The sequence below is a fragment of the Eremomyces bilateralis genome (assembly GCF_010015585.1).
Source record: "Eremomyces bilateralis CBS 781.70 unplaced genomic scaffold P152scaffold_7, whole genome shotgun sequence".
Classification (NCBI taxonomy): domain Eukaryota; kingdom Fungi; phylum Ascomycota; class Dothideomycetes; order Eremomycetales; family Eremomycetaceae; genus Eremomyces; species Eremomyces bilateralis.
The window spans coordinates 384387-401141 of NW_022985073.1; the positions used below are offsets into that span (position 1 = coordinate 384387).

Below are 16755 nucleotides of genomic sequence, written 5' to 3' on the forward strand. Positions count from 1 at the left end.
AACTCGTTTATTGCCATTGACTGTTTCCCGTGCTCCGACATTGTTTAATCCACTACCTATTGTGCCTATCCTCGACAATAGGAGGCTATTGGTTGATAGTTGGGTCTATTGAGCTTGCGTCGAACCTCCATAGTTCTACTATGGTAGATTCGCTTCTGCGAATACTTACCAACTGACCTGTTTAATTTTGAATGTCCCGTAGCTTTCTGCGACGTACACTCAATTCTTCTTTCTTTTAGAAACCTCAACCAACTCCTGAATGAGACATACGATCTCGTCTGCCTTTCATTATAGCAATCGAATTCACAGTGTGACTGAAGGTGCTTACCTACAAGTATCATCTCCAATTCGAGCAGATATCAGGCAATCACCAAATCCCTCACGTGATCTTCAAAGGTAGTTGTGAAATCCAGGCACTGCGCCACACTACGCCACAAATAATCAGCCTTGTGTGTCTTTCACGTCTAAGTTGTCGCGCATTGTCTCGCCGAAAGCTCAATTCACCACCTTCACCATCCGTGGAGTTTTCGCCCACAATCCTCTCCCCTCGTTCATTTCCCTTTCAATCATTCCTTTCTCGTCCGTTCATCTCACATGAGGAGGGATTGTTGTGCTACGAGTCTCCATCAGGCAATCTCTTGCGTGTCCCCTCTATTCATCCCTGCTCCCGCTTTTCTCTGATATCATTCTCGACATCGAGCTCATCGAGACGCTGGAAGCACCTCCGAATACCTACACAGGTCGCTCATCACTGTTGGATGATCGAGATTCACTCCATCAATCGTCCCCGCCCTTATCGGGCTTCGTTCTCACAGGTCCGTCACCATGCCGCCGCCGAACAAGCGCAAACGTGGTGATCGATCCTACTCCACCGATTCCACGGAGTATGGGACGCGCCCTTCACCCCACCGTCCACAGAACTTAGGCCTGGCGCAGCAGAATCCGAACGGCCATGGCCCTTCCATGTCTGGAAGAGGAGGCGGCGCGGCAGGCCGACGATCGAGCAGAGGTGGTATGAGAACCGCGTCGAACCAACATCCTCCGAGTCCAAGCCCTTCCGCTTCCGCCGTGTCAACTACTTCGCACGCACAACAGAGACTGCAGTCACAATCCGGCTTGAAAGGACCGCCTTCTGCCGTGTCCAGCCCTACGGCCTCGATGAAATCCCCTCACCTGACTGGACAGCATCCGAATATGGCCTCTCGGCATCCAAGCACAACCAGCAGCATGGGACCTCCACCGAGCGAGAAGCCACAAGCACCGTTGATAATACCCCGAGCGTACGAATATCTCACGGACGATGTGGTGGCGGCGTTCTCGACTTCCAAAGGCTCGTTACCCGATAAAGTCCTTAAGAAGGAGGAAGATATCTATGTGTCCTTGAACACGATGTTCCAAGAGCTGATGTATTCGGCGTTGGAGGGACGGTTATCACCTCGTGATGCCGGTGCGGCTGTCAACATGATCTGCAAGAACGCGCAGATTGTTGAACTCGTCGATGCTTCCGACCTGTTCGTCGACTGCATCGCCATTCTACACGAGTCCGGTCTGGCCAATGCAACCCTGCATAGGCTGATCCTATCGAGCGGCGTCTCCCCTGCCTTGATGCGCGAGCGACTAGATCAAGAGCTCCTCACTGCCCTTGGTCTTGTTCGCGGTACTTTCGGACGGATGGGCATTAGATACCTGACCGCAGCACTCTACAAACCGAACTCCTACAACCTGCTTCGCGAAGAGTCCGAAGGCTACTCGAAACTCATCACGGAATATTTCACCACGGTCGAAAGCCAACCTCCGTCCGGCGAGATTGTCGCGGAAACCTTTCACCGGGTCCTCGGCTTGATCGGCACCTTCGATCTGGATGTCGGCCGTGTGCTCGATGTCACCCTTGACGTTTTCGCGAACCTCCTCATCCGTCACAACCGCTTCTTTGTCAAGTTTATCCGTGCCAGCACGTGGTGGCCGGAAACCGTCCCGAACGAACGGTCAGAATGGGACGCCCTTCCTTCATGGGCCGATCCTTCGTCCTCATCATGGACTACATCCGATGCAGATCGGCAGAAAATATCGGCACGTCGCGAGGAGCGAGACCGAATATTCTGGGACTCGGTTCGCGAGAAGGGACTTAAGGCGTACTTCGAAATTAGCACAGCTCGAGAGCTTACAGAGGGCGAGAAAGCTGAAGTGGAAGCCCAAGCCGCGGATGAGCATTTGAATCCACAACTGAAGCAGAATGTTGAGTGGATGAAAGACACTGGAACGTTTCCACCAAAAGGAAACCACACTGCGGCCCAGTTGATTGGATTCAAGCTACGGTTCTACACGTCGAAGGCGAGAGACAAGGATGATATGCTACCAGACAACCTGATCTGCCTGGCGGCGTTGTTGATCAAGATCGGGTTCATTTCACTTCGAGACCTATATCCGCACCTATATCCCGAGGATCAGCAGATGGAGACGTTGAAGGAGAAATTGACCACCGACAAGGAAGAGCGGGAACGGAAGTCTAGGCCAGGTGGAGGAATGAACGCCTTGACCATGGCGGCTCCTTTAATCGACGACACCCTCCCCCAAGGCAGCTTACCCGCCAAAGTCCGAGAATTTGCGAAAGCCGAAGAGGCGGCCAAGAAAGACGTCGAGATGAAAGACGCAGACGGCTTCAAGGAACCCTCTAACCAAAAGATGGCCCTCCTCAAGGCCCTGCTTTGCATCGGCGCCCTTCCCGAAGCCCTCTATTTCCTTGGTCGATTCCCTTGGCTGATGGAACTGGACCCCGAACTCCCCAAATACATCCATCGCTTCATTAATCACAGCATCAGCCAAATCTACGAGCCCCTCGAGCCACTTGCTCATCGAACGCACGTGCGAGAGGCGAAGAAAGTTCCTTTCGAACAGGCGGGTATGCCAAAGGGCCATCTGAAGGCTGGCAATCCGCCATCAAGGAAATCCCTCCGTTGGCAGAACCTCGACCGTGCCGACAATGGCGACGGGATCGACTACAAGTTCTACTGGGAGGATTGGGGTGACAATATCCCGGTGTGCAGAAGCATCGACGACTTCTTTGCCCTCTGTGCCTCGTTTATGAATGTTGCTGGCCTCAAGATCGGTCTAGATCCGGCTCTCTTGACGAAGATGACCAGACTTGGGAAATGGAGTCTGGGGCAAGATACCTCCGAAGCCAACTTCAAGAGATGGGCGGACCTGTTGAAGCGTCTCATTGTTCCTGCATTGAGTCTGACGAGCAACAATCCCGGTGTTGTCAACGAAGTGTTCGAATTGCTCCAACTCTATCCGACCAGCGTCCGGTACAACATCTATGCCGAATGGTACACCGGTGCAACCTCACGTTTACCAGAAATGAAAACCGCCTTCGATCAATCTCGCGCAGAGACCAAAGACGTCCTCAAGCGCATCAGCAAGACCAACATCAAACAGATGGCCCGATCGCTCGCAAAGATCTCTTGCGCTTCTCCTGGCATTGTCTTCAGCGTTGCCATCAACCAAATCGAGGCGTATGACAACCTCATTGAAGTCATCGTGGAGTGCGCTCGCTACTTCACGCTGCTGGGCTACGACATTCTTACCTGGACACTCCTTAACTCCTTGGGCGGCAAAGGACGGAACGCTATGCAAGCCGATGGAATGCTCACAAGCCGCTGGCTCCATTCCCTCTCCACATTCACGGGACGAGTCCTCAAGCGGTACAGCATCATGCAACCCACCCCGATCCTACAATACGTCAACTTTCAACTTCGCAACGGCGTCTCCACCGATCTAGAGATCCTCGAACAAATCGTCACGTCCATGTCCGGCATCCGATCCGACCCGACCTTCTCGGAAGCGCAGGTTCAGGCGATGGCCGGCGGCCAGGCGCTCCAAGCGCAGATCATGGAGCAACTTCTCGACAAGCGGAGCGACGCGCGGGTGTCATCGAAGCGGTTGATGAAATCGTTAGAATTTAAGCTCGCTGGAGACATTTTGATCGCGTTGACGCACGAGCGACAGAATTACATCTTCTATGAGACTTCGGAGAACGCGCCGTTGAAAGTGGCCGCGAACAACCTGGACAAAATCCATTATGTCTGGGCGCAGTATCTGGATCTGCTCCACACCAATTTTTCTTTCAAGGAGTTCGAGGCAGCCATTCCTGGCATCATTGACTTGGTGTCGAAATATGGCATCGATACTAGCCTTGCCTTCACGATCTATCGTCCGATCCTTACGCAAGGGATGGCAGAGGTCGATGCGAGCAGGAAGGCTGAGGAAGCGAAAAGGACAGACACGGAATCTCCTAAGACCAATGGAGACGTGGACATGAGTGATGTTGGAAAGGACGCTCCGAAACTGGCAGAGAGCACTGCCGCTACACCAACCTCTCAAGAGTCCGACTCGAAAGATGTGAGGATGGAGGATGCTTCGCCCGAAAGTACAGAGGCCAAGACACCAGCTCCCTCAGTCATGTTGGGTGAGCCATGGCACCCCGTCCTGAAACCGCTTTTGGACGAGATTCCCACGGACCACCTCGGCAGCATGAAAGATTCCTTGAGTCGATCCTTCTACGCCACGTTCTGGCAACTCGCCTTCCACGACATGCTAGTCCCCACACAGAGCTACGAGGACGAGATCAAGCGACTTCGGGAGAGGTTCACCTCGGTGGCTACCGACCGTTCGGACATTTCCACGACAGGAATTGCGAAGCGTGATGCCAAGAAGAAGCAAATCACGGAGGTGCAAGACAAGCTTCGAGCTGAAATGAAGTCGCAGATCACCGCATACCAACAGATCCGAACCCGATTGCAGAAGGAGAAGGACCATTGGTTTGACAGTTACCCGATCAAGAAGAACGAGTTCCATGACGTCCTCCTTCAAGAGTGCTTCTTCCCACGCATGCTTCTATCGCCGCTGGACGCGCAGTATTGTGTTCGCATGATGCTGTACCTCCACAATTCCGGCACACCCGGCTTCCACACCGTGACGTTCATCGACCGTCTCCTCCGCGAGAAGCAAGTCACCAACATGATCTTCCAATGCACCGCGCGCGAAGCGTCGAACTTCGGCCGCTTCCTGAATGAGCTGCTCAAGGAGCTCAAGAAGTGGCACGCGGACCAAGCCGTCTACGAAAAAGCGGCGTTCGGCCCGAAGAGAGACCTGCCCGGCTTTGCACGGAAGCTGCGCGTGGACAAGACACCCGAGATGTTCCTGGAGTGGGAGGATTATCGTCGGTTGCTGTACAAGTGGCATGGGCAGATCATGGCGGTGTTCAAGAACTGTTTCACAAGCGGGGAATACATGCACATTCGGAATGCCATCAGCATTCTCGAGTCGATCCACCAGCACTTCCCAGCCATCAACTGGGTTGGCAAACAGATTCTGGAACATGTCTCCACTCTGTCACGGAAGGATCCCCGGGACGATGTCAAGCTTGCGGCCATGTCGTTGATTTCCAAGTTGAAGAAGCGGGAGAAGGAATGGTTGATGCCCCAGGCTTTCCGAATCGTAAGTGCCCGAAAACCGTCGAACGACGAATCCAGGACTAAGGCCGCAAAGGGCACCGACTCTCATCCCAGTGCGAAAGCGCCCACAGCAGGATCAAAGGCGGGCACGCCTGCTCAGCTGGGGAAAGGACTCAACGCGTCGGCGGCGGAGTTCAAACCCCTACCAGCTACTACGTACGTTTCTGCCACACCAGGCAAACTCGGAACCCAATATTGACTATCCTGTAACAGCAATGGTGTGGCGACTTCCCCGACCAAGATAGAAGTTGAAGATGGCGAGATTGACGATGCTAAGCGGGCCGAGGGAGAGACCACAGTCCAAACGCAGCCCAAAGAAGTTCAGCCTGAAACGGCGGTGACGGAGCCACGGCCTATATCGGCTGGTAACGAAAACCAACTTCCACTACCACCCAAATCTGCGACCGACGAACGACCTTCTTCGCATCCAAACACGCCGATCCTTCCGCCTCAGCCTCTAGTCGGCGCACGTCCTCCATCGTCTCTCCCGCCTCGTCCACACGGTCTACCCAACAAACCAGAACCAGTGGCGGCCCGTTCGCGGCTCTCAGATCGCGGCGATCGACCGAGCGAGCGACATGCCGATCGCCAACCACATCGGCAGGAGAGTCGTCAATCCACCGAATACGGCAGACTCGATCGTCCTGGTGACATATCCCGGGAGGGTCATGATACTCGCACTCGTTCCCGATCTCCGAGTCGTAGAAGACGAGCACTGACACCGGAGAGGATAGCATATGAGACTCGCGATCGAACCGATCAAACCCGCCCAACTAGTACTCGAGAACCTCGTCCCGCTGACGATAGGCAAACGCGGGCAGGACGGGAGACGAGGCAGAGTGCTAGAGGTCATCCGCGGGATCGACCAGCGCAAGAGTTGCAGAGCAGCCCCGCAGAACGAGTTGTGAGGCAAGCACCAGGAGCACCACTAGCAAGAGAAGAGGCACCGAACCGGGCGGATACGGAAGTTGCGCCTTCGGTCAACCCTGCGAGAGCTGCCTTAATTGGACAAGCAATTGTGCGCGGTGAACCTATTGGCCGATCATCCTCAAGAGGTGCTCCAAGAGGCGATGGACAGCAACGTCCTGGTGACCGAGGGCCTGGCCCTGATGAAGGACGTCGGCGATACGATATCCCGCCTACCGAACCCGATGATCGCAGCCAGAGAACTTCTCGAGCACCGTCACCTCGCAGGGCTCGCACCGAAGCAAGAGATGGCAGGAGAGATGAATACCGTGGCGGCCATCCGGACCGACCTTCACATCCCAGCGAGCCCACACCAAGGGGTCGGAAGGAGGAGAATGCCGGTCCTATGCCGACTGGGCCGCGAGGCGACCGTGGTGCCAGAAGCGATCTGTTTGAAAGCACTCACACCGGTCGTAGCCGTGACTTGTTCAATCTTCCTCCCCGGCCTCCGATGGAACCCAGCCATGGTCGGCTGTCTGATTTCGGGCTACCTGCTCGGCCCCCACAAGATCCTAACTACGGTCGATTGAACGCGGCCGCGGATACTCCACAGGGCCCACGAGGCGGACCTCGACAGGTCGGCCGACCTCCACGCAACTTCCCCGCGCAAGGAACGGGTCAGCCTCCACATGGAACTGGTGTCCCGTCTCCCAGCCAAGAGCGCGGTCCACCATCTGGACCAGCCTCTGGTCGACGGGATAGGAGAGATAGCAACTTCCCAGACACTCATCAACAGCGTGTCTCGGGACCTCAGGCATCTGAGCAACGACCACAGCAGCAGGAGACTCTGGGTATCCACCCGAGCCGGCTCAACAATATTCAAGCGGCTCCCGGACAGATCCAACCTGACGGTCATGGTCCTCCACCGTCTGCACCACGCAGCGCACATGCTCGTTCCAACCAACCATCCTTCCCACCCGCAAGTCCGCACACCCAGGGACCCAACGTCCCGTCCGGACCCGGACGACACGCACCCACTGGTCCTTCCGGAGTCTCCGACCGCATGCACACCATGCCACCGCCCCAGCCCGAACGCTTTCCACCCCGCGGCCGTCCCGGTTCCCGCAACCTCGACACCTCCCAACCACTCACCCAAAACGTCCTCCCCCAGCAGACTCCCCCCCGCGGCATCCAACCCCGCATGGACCAACCTCCGCCATCCGCACCCGCTCCCCCTCCGTCTGAGCAACCCGATCTCATCGACGATCGCGGCCGACGTCGGGGAGGGGACGAGCGCCGCTCGACGCGTCAAAGCCGTCGCAGCAGCCGCGAGCGGTCTCGGAGCCCGAAAGATCGCGAGGAGCGAGACCGCACCGTTCGTGAGCCGAGGGAGCGCGCCGGGGGCATACGCGGACGAGATCCACCGCGCGACGAAGCGAGGCCGTTGCGATCTATGCCTTCTGGCTCGATGAATGGGGAGCGAGATGGGCGTGCAGAGAGGGATTATAGTCGGGATCATCGCGGTGGCGAGGGGCGAGATCGGGAGAGGGAGCGGCCGATGAGAGATGACGGCGCAGGACGCGAGCGAAGTGGACGCGATGGCCGGTTGAGTGGACGAGGCGGGCCCGATGGGCCGTGGGGTGAGCGCGACGATGGCAGGAACGGCGGTGGCGAGATGAGGGTGAAGGGAAGTTCGGAGCGGCGAGAGAAAGATGAGAGGGAGCGGAGGGAGTATAACGAGATGCCGCCTGGGAGTGGTGGACGCGATGGAAGGAAGAGGGGACGGCCTGAGGAGGGGATGGGGCATATGGAGGCGAAGAGGCCGCGGAGGAGCATGGGGTGAAGTGGCGGATTGATCGATTCGAGATGGACGGGGGCGTTGGACGCAAGCCGACACTGTTTCATAGGAGGAGAGCTCCTTGGGTCGGTCATGGAGCGAGATGACGTTTCCAGCGGTTCCTTTTGTTTCCATCACCATCCTGTGCCGGCTGTTCTTCACGGAGATGCCTTCATTCACGGGCACCGGATGAGTTTCTAGGATGGCAAAGCATTGCGTTGTATGGCGTTTTTCTTTGGCTCGGCGATTCGTGGCTGGGAATCACTACAGTAGATTGACTGATTGACTAAGCACGGAGTTGGGATGTTCCCTCCACTAAAACATGGGAAACGAGTGCGCAAAGAGCACCGATAATGTCGCATGAGAGAGATCACTATTGAATGTGAACTGGTGGAATGTGAACGGTTTTCATCGAACTCTACAAAACGCAGAGCTCCCCCCACTGCAAGAGATCCAGAAACGCCCCGTCGCGTAACCGTACAAAAACTGAACGGCGTCACGAAAAAACGCAAAAGACCCACCCAACATCGAGTGCGCCAGATCGCCGGTGTCCCATTGATCCCCCAAGCTTTTCTCCCAGCCACGGGACGACGATGTAAAGCCGACCGCCTTCCAAGGCAACCAACGAACGACGACTCAGCAAACCCCAGGCGACCGGTTTGTTTTTGCTTTAAACAGGAATCTCTACTCCGACGACGCTCCACCCATCGACTCCCGCTTCTTCTCCTTCTTCGCCTTCTTCTCCGCCTTCCTCCGCTTCCGCTCCGCGCGCTCCTCCGCCGTCTCGCCGTCGTCGTGCTTCCGCTTCTTGCTGTCGGCCTTCTCTTCCTTCCCCGGGGTGGCCTGCGCGGCCGGCTCCTCGTCGTACTTCAGCTCCTGCGGCTTCGCGGCGGCGGCGGCGGGGGCGTCGTCTTTGATCTCCTCAATGCGGCCGGTGGCGGCAGCAGCGGCAGCGCTGGGGCCGGTGTTGGAGTAGTCGGTGTAGCTCTTTTTCCAGGTGGCTGGGGTGTCGTCGTTGGCGCGGCCGAATTTCTAGATGCTCGTTAGTTTGGAACGCTCTTCTCGGAGCGGGGAGTAGGGATGGATGAACGAGGATGGCAAGAGGAGGGGGATTAACACGTACATCTAATTTGCCAGCGGCCTTCATCTTCTTCTTCTCCATCGAGATCGGTCCCAACCCCCATCGCTTGGGGTACAGATCCCGCTCCATGATGACGCGCTTAACCTTCGCGACGACGCCGTGGTCGCAGCTGCCGAGGTCGGCGGTGGACATCATGGCGATAGCGAGGGCGATGGCTTCGCCCTTGGTGGAGATGACGATGATTTCCTCGAACTGTTTGATTCCAGCCTCTGCGGTCATGTTAGCATTGTGCAGAATGTCGGAAAGGGGGAATAAACGTACGGTATCGCAAAAGACCCGGCATCATGACCTTCGCACCGTAGGTGATGGCGTTGATCGAGGTGTCCTTGACGACAATGCGCTTGTAGGTCGTCAAGAGGGACTCAAGCGGTTGGATGACGGTACGCAGCAGCGCCTCGTCTCGCTTGTTGTCATACGCCCACTGCGCATCCAGCACGTCGTGCATCGTGACCAATCCCTTCTCCTCGTGCATCGCACCGCTGCGCACTCTCCTCAGCTCCTGCATATGCCCACCAACGCCCAGCAATACACCCAAATGCACACACAGCGTTCGGATATACGTCCCGGCCTCGCAGCTCACCCAGAACACGCCCAGATGCCTCTGCTCATCGTACTCATACAGCTTCGTCTCGTAGATCGTCCGCACGCGCAACTGGCGCTTCACGGCCGAGATGACGGGCGGCCGTTGGAACAGCGCACCGCTCAGCGTCTCCAGAGCGCGCGCCACGGACTTCTCACCCCCCGGCACCGGCGCATGGAAGCGCACGACGCACACGTACTCCTTTCCGGCTCCCTGTTGGGCCTTCACGAGGCGGGTGGCACGGTCGATGCAGACGATCAGGCAGCCGGTGACCTTGGGGTCGAGGGTGCCGCTGTGGCCCGTCTTCTCGACGCGAAGCATGCGCTTCACCCAGGCGACGACTTCGTGGCTGGACGGGTTGGCGGGCTTGTCGAGGTTGATGACACCGGAACTGACGTAGGATTTGAGGTCGCGGTTTTCGGGCTCGCTGCCGGCAGGGATGGGGGTGTAGTGGGCGGTGCGGACCAGAACTGGAAGGGAGGGTTAGTTTCCAATTTTGTCGTGTGCGTCGGGGGAATGGCCTACGCTTGTCCCAGTCTTTGAGAAGCAATGGGTATTCCGAGCCGGGAATCTCCTGCACCGAGCTCTCCGGCTTGATCGTATATTCGGGCTTCATTTCGACGCTCGTCATCTTGCCTGTGGTTAAAATGATTTGGCGAGGTGCCAATTGAAGGGATAAACCGGAGCGATGTTCCCTATCAATACCAATATATTATATGGTATTGAGGAATGGGATGAATGGGAGTGGACCGGATACGCGAGCCTCTGGGGAGTGATATGGAGGTGGCTGTCAAATCCGAACTTTTGAAGCCGAAATTTTCGATATGGAAAAGCTCAAGGCTCAAGCTGCAGGGAAGGCGCACGAGCCATGCCTTCCTCATTTTATGTGGCGGTGCATGACAGTGGCTGACAGTGGCTGACAGTGGCGGTACCACTCTGCCTTGTAGCCTCAATATCTAAGGCAGAAAGATCGGAAAGATGTGGCTGACGACATGACATCTACATGGCAATAACAGTCTCCACGTATCACTGGCCACAGCAGCAAGAGCCCGGAGGAAAGGAGAACAGAATCTGACAGTTTTGCCTCTCTAAGGCGGTCATAAGCAGTTCATGTTATTAAGCACTTCTTAACCACCATATCAACTGCCATATCAACTACCATATCAATTCCAATATCACATGTATCTCACTGCTCTGCATTCGCAATTCACACACATTCATTCTTCTTTAAGTTGGTGCTAGCAATTTGTTCCTAGCAGGTAGTAGTATCCTTGATCCTGGACTGAGTGACAGTGGAACCCTGGAGTCTCAATCACGAAGCACCGGCGTACCGTATTGAAACCCCTTACTTGTCCAAATTTCCCTGTTACCCCCCGACCGCCCGACCGCCCGAACCAGCCTGCGGCAAAGGACTTTCGCCTTTACGCTGTCCTCTTCTCCGCGTGAATGGCCGATGAGAAGCACATCGTCGAGATCCCCCTTCAGGTTCGCAGTCAGGACAACCTTCGATCGCGCCCTCTTTCGTCCGCTTCCTCCTCCAGCAGCCGACCGTTGACCTTCCCCTCCGACGACGAAGCCACCACTATCTCCACCATGTCGAAGGATTTGTCGAGTAGCCCGATATTGCCGGTCATATCGTACTGCGCTTCGTCGATTTTGATGACCGTGACGAATAAATATGTTCTATCGGGTTTGGATTTCAATTTAAATTTCTTGCTGCTGGCCACGCAGGTTCGTACATTAGGGTGGGATCGTGACATTCGATGTGCTGACGCGTTGCAGTCAATCATATGTGTCCTGGCCATCCAGACATGTAAATCAGCCGGATGGATCAACTTTCGCGACTTCAATTCGGGCGAGGCGAAGAAATGTGAGTTGTCCTCGCGTCAAGTCGCACGCGAATACGCTGATGACCATCGATTATAGGGTTCCCCATATCTCTCCTCCTCATCGGCATGATCTACACAAGCACAAAGGCGCTGCAATTCCTCTCCATCCCCGTCTACACGATCTTCAAGAACTTAACCATCATCCTCATTGCCTATGGCGAGGTTCTCTGGTTCGGCGGCTCAGTCACCGGCATGGCATTGCTATCGTTCGGTCTGATGGTGGTCAGCTCCGTCGTCGCCGCATGGGCGGATATCCAACACGCGATGGCATCATACGGCACCGCGAGCGAGCGAACCAACGACGCCATCAGCACATTGAACGCGGGTTATATCTGGATGATGCTGAACTGTTTCTGCACCGCGACCTACGTCCTGGGAATGCGCAAGCGGATCAAGTTGACGAACTTCAAGGACTTTGACAGTATGCCCTCCTAATCTCTTTCTAACCCCCTTCCCGAACAACATACTAACTCCTTCAAGCCATGTACTACAACAACCTCCTCACCATCCCCGTCCTCGCCGTCTGCACCCTCTTCCTCGAAGACTGGTCCGCCCACAACATCGCGCGTAACTTCCCCCCTTCTCACCGCATCCCCATCCTCACCGCCATGGTCTTCTCCGGCCTCTCCTCCCTCTTTATCTCCTACACCTCCGCCTGGTGCGTGCGCGTCACCACCTCCACCACATACTCCATGGTCGGCGCCCTCAACAAGCTGCCCATCGCCGTCAGCGGCCTCGTCTTCTTCGACGCCCCCGTCACCTTCGGCAGCGTCAGCGCCATCGCTATCGGCTTCGTCTCCGGGATCGTGTATGCGTGGGCGAAGGTGCTGCAGAACGCGAAGCGGGATACCGTGTTACCGTTGACGCGGCCGAACATGCAGAGCGCGAGCGCGAAGAGCATGAGCGAGGGCCTGAAAGGATGAGGAGAAGAACGGGGAGTGGGATGTGGAGGGTTGGACGTCGTTCCGCACCGCATGGTCGGAAATGCGACGGACGGCATTTTGGACGATCAACCGGGTATTCGAAAACGGGAGGCGGTGCGGTTCCGCTGGTCTATCAGCGACCGCGAACCACACCTGCCGTGGGTTGCGTCTATCGGAGGCATATGACCTATTCCGGGCCATGGTCTCCTTGATTCTCGAATAGACAGTTTGTAATGGGCTTCCGTGATCGGTTGCTCTGCGTTGGCTTTGGTACGCGTGCAAAAATTCCGGGCTTGGAAGGCTGGCTCTTGATGGAGTTATGGACATTCCAATGTGTATATTATATTACCTTTTGAGATATGTTGGAGCGGTGATGAATCGAGTGTATAGGTTCTAATCTTGGATGTCGAGATCTTTCTGATGCCTCCATTGACCTTGAAAACACTCCGGATCGTATATTCGAACCCTATCTTAAGCCCCTCCAGGCTATTCATTATATATGATACAGCCTGAACATGTCCGGAAGCACATTTGCATCAGAAGTCGACTATTCTTCTCGACATAAAAATGACTCGCAGGAGAAGATGAGCACGTGACATGCATCGCCATTTGGAAAATATTTCTTTCCCAGCAACATGAACGTTGAATTAATGAAAGCTTCGTGAACGAATAATCTTTATCAGATATAAAATGCAATAATCCCTGCATTGTAACCTACCAGGCGATCGTTGCGTTCAGCGTTGGGCGCGAAAAGCCCTCTCCATCCATCACCATGGCTCCAAATCCCATGCCATCCGCCCTCACCTTCGAGCTGATCGCCAAATGTTCGGTATGAATCTCCCTAAATCCCTAATCTGAATTCAAGAATATCAATTAACATATGTCCAGGTCACCAAAGCGCGCGCATCGCTCCTCACGTTGCCCCATGGACCCGTCCAGCTCCCCGTTTTCATGCCGGTGGGGACCCAGGCGACGCTCAAGGGAGTCACCCCTGAGCAGCTGGAGGGGACGGGATGTCGACTGTGCTTGAATAATACGTATCATCTGTAAGTTCGATATTCTGTCTCATCTACGGTTGAAGGATACACGATGCTAACGGGTTACGTAGCGGACTCAAACCCGGACAGGCGGTTCTTGACGCCGTCGGGGGCGCGCATAAGTTCCAATCATGGCCGCATAATATTCTTACAGGTGAGGATTCCATGGATTCGCGTGGATGATCAGATTACTGAAAATGGTGCAGATAGCGGAGGGTATAGCGACCTCTCCCCGTCAACCTCTATCAGGCATTAACCTCTCTGCCCAGTTTCCAAATGGTCTCCCTCCTCGAACTCGCCAAAGTCACCGAAGAAGGCGTCCGCTTCCTCAGTCCGCACGATGGCTCCCCAATGTACCTCTCCCCCCTCATAACCTCCAGCCCACACACTAACCACCCCCAGGCTCCTCACCCCCGAGCACTCCATCTCCCTCCAAAACTCCATCGGCTCCGACATCATGATGCAACTCGACGACGTGATTGCGACCACCTCGCCGGACCTCGCGCGCATGGAAGAGGCGATGCACCGCTCCGTACGCTGGCTAGACCGGTGCATCGCGGCGCATAAATACCCCGAACGGCAGAGTCTGTTCTGCATTATTCAAGGGGGGTTGAATCTGGAGCTGCGGCGGGAGTGCTGTCGGGAGATGGTGGCGAGGGATACGCCGGGGATTGCGATTGGGGGTTTGAGTGGCGGGGAGGAGAAAGATTCGTATTGTAGAGTGTGAGTGGGAACTGAGGGGGAGTTGGTGTGGACTGTGGAGGCTGACTGGTTGGTTTAGGGTTGATACGTGCACGGGCTTGTTGCCGGAGATGAAGCCACGATATGTTATGGGAGTGGTGAGTGGCGCCTAACAACCGCAGGTTATATGATTCCTCTGACATGGCGTAGGGTTACCCAGAAGATCTGGTTGTTTCCGTGGCACTTGGAGCCGACATGTTCGACTGCGTCTGGCCAACCCGGACGGCCGTAAGTGTCTATCTACGCCCCATCCAATCCCACTGCTGACTTGGATCCCAAAGCGCTGGGGCAATGCCGCCACCTCCTCCGGCACCCTGAACCTCAAACACGGCAACTACGCCAACGACTTCTCCCCTATCGAAGAAGGCTGCACCTGCATCTCCTGCCGCCCGAAGTCCGCCGGCGGCCTGGGCATCTCGCGGGCGTACATCTACCATCTCGCGGGTAAGGAGACGGCCGGCGCACACCTTCTAAGCATACACAATGTGCATTATCTGCTCGCCCTGATGCGGTCGGCGCGGGAGGCAATCATCGCGGATCGGTATCCGCAGTTTGTGAAGGGGTTCTTTGGGAAGTTGTATCCGGATCGGACGATGACGCCGTCATGGGCGGTGACAGCGTTGAGGAGGGTAGGAGTGGATTTGCTGGCGGATTAGTCTTGGCCATTGGATATTAAAGTACTAGGACAAAAGTCTGTGCATGCCCCACACCAAAATCAAAACAAGCTGAACAACCACCAATCTTCAACCATCAATATTATCATCAAAATGAGGTCGTTTGGGCAAGAAATTAGTGGTAATCGACAGAGAAATCGCGAATTAAGCGAACGTCAAAGAGCTGCGATTTTACAGGCCGTTGCGGACGGTAGAACTAAGGCGGAGGTTGCGGAGGAGCATAATGTCGTTGTTCGCACCGTATACAATACCATCAATCGATGGAACCACCACCACGTCACTGCATCCTTACCCCGTAAGGGGACCCCCCGAAAACTATCGCGGTCTGACGAACGACATATCGTCAAAATTGCACGTAGATTCCCAAAGATAGAGTATACAGAGCTCCTCGAAAGCGTCGAATACCTCCGGATCTCGAAGAGGACTATCTACCGAACCCTTAAGAAATATCACCTTACGAAGTGGCGAGCGAAGGAGAGGCCCCATCTTAGGCCTCATCACGTCAAAGACCGGCTCCAATTCGCCCGCGAATTTGTGAGATTCAACTTCTCAAGGACCCACTCTACAGACGAGTGCTCTTATGAGAAAGGGGCCGGCGAAAAACAGGTTTGGGTATGGCGCCTATATCACGAGGCATACGACCCAAAGATGGTCGAGCCTAAGACCCCTAGCAAGGCGATTTCGCAGATGATTTGGGGCTCAATCTCGCGTGAAGGGAGGTCGGAGCTGGTGATCATGGACCGCGACGAAGACTCTCTAAGACAGGGCTATTCCGCGAAATCTTACATCGCTGCGTTAGAGGAGGGGCTGCTCCCTACGTACGAACCCGGGGATGTTGTTATCCAGGATAACGCAAAGATCCACACGGCCAAAATCACCCAGGAATGGCTGGAGATTCACGGCATCCGGGTCATCGATTGGCCAGCCAATTCTCCGGACCTCAACCCTATAGAACACATGTGGCATGTGCTGAAAACGATGGTCAAGAAGCTCCACCCTGAACTAATGCGAATGGGGGCATCAGATGAGACACGGGAGGTAATGAATAAGGCGTTAAAGGAGGCGTGGTGGGCGATCCCTCAGGAGAAGATCCGGGCACTGATTGACTCAATTCCGCGACGTTTACAAGCGGTGATCAAGGCAAAGGGCTGGCATACGAAATACTAGGCTAGTACTAATTAGGCAATCAAAAAAGCATACACTGATCGCTTCCTCTGCGGTTTTGAGCGTATCTCACGATGGGGGTGGTGGTGGTGGTGAAATCACGTGGTTGACGACCATGCACAGACTTTTGTCCTGTCAGTGTATAGACAGCAAATGTCACCTGTTACCTCCTCCTCTGCGTGATGGAACACCCGCTGTGCCGGAACGAAATCGATGTACTTTGACGTCAACCCTACTCAGAGGCCCCACACATATTGTAATCCTCATAATATTATATAAATTGCGCTCATCAGCCACTTCTAAACATGCATGTCGGAAATCCGCGGCTATTACTTAGTCACCACACCTTG

The 16755-nt window shown here is 55.4% G+C and overlaps 4 protein-coding genes across 4 annotated transcripts; 3 read left to right on the forward strand and 1 right to left on the reverse strand.

Annotated features, from left to right (window-relative positions):
- The first annotated feature begins 712 nt into the window (after positions 1-712).
- Positions 713-8439, forward strand: P152DRAFT_311125 (uncharacterized protein). The gene is made up of 3 exons (XM_033675156.1): positions 713-5496; positions 5548-5669; positions 5727-8439. The coding sequence occupies exons 1-3, from the start codon at positions 826-828 to the stop codon at positions 8260-8262; spliced, it is 7329 nt and encodes a 2442-aa protein (XP_033534879.1). The 5' UTR covers positions 713-825; the 3' UTR covers positions 8263-8439.
- Positions 8440-8496: 57 nt separating this feature from the next.
- On the reverse strand, positions 8497-10810 carry P152DRAFT_457610 (centromere/microtubule-binding protein cbf5). The gene is made up of 4 exons (XM_033679268.1): positions 10503-10810; positions 9659-10447; positions 9380-9606; positions 8497-9288 (listed from the first exon to the last, which is right to left on the reverse strand). The coding sequence occupies exons 1-4, from the start codon at positions 10606-10608 to the stop codon at positions 8941-8943; spliced, it is 1470 nt and encodes a 489-aa protein (XP_033534880.1). The 5' UTR covers positions 10609-10810; the 3' UTR covers positions 8497-8940.
- A 760-nt stretch (positions 10811-11570) lies between these two features.
- P152DRAFT_448570 (GDP-mannose transporter) lies at positions 11571-12789 on the forward strand (the record flags this gene model as incomplete). The annotated part of the gene is made up of 4 exons (XM_033678068.1): positions 11571-11708; positions 11760-11847; positions 11904-12287; positions 12347-12789. 4 exons carry the CDS (start codon positions 11571-11573, stop codon positions 12787-12789), a joined length of 1053 nt encoding a protein of 350 aa, XP_033534881.1.
- A 653-nt stretch (positions 12790-13442) lies between these two features.
- P152DRAFT_311159 (queuine tRNA-ribosyltransferase) lies at positions 13443-15390 on the forward strand. The gene is made up of 9 exons (XM_033675157.1): positions 13443-13618; positions 13678-13835; positions 13898-13980; positions 14033-14042; positions 14096-14179; positions 14229-14549; positions 14608-14665; positions 14718-14795; positions 14849-15390. Exons 1-9 carry the CDS (start codon positions 13562-13564, stop codon positions 15221-15223), a joined length of 1224 nt encoding a protein of 407 aa, XP_033534882.1. The 5' UTR covers positions 13443-13561; the 3' UTR covers positions 15224-15390.
- The last annotated feature ends 1365 nt before the right edge of the window (positions 15391-16755 follow it).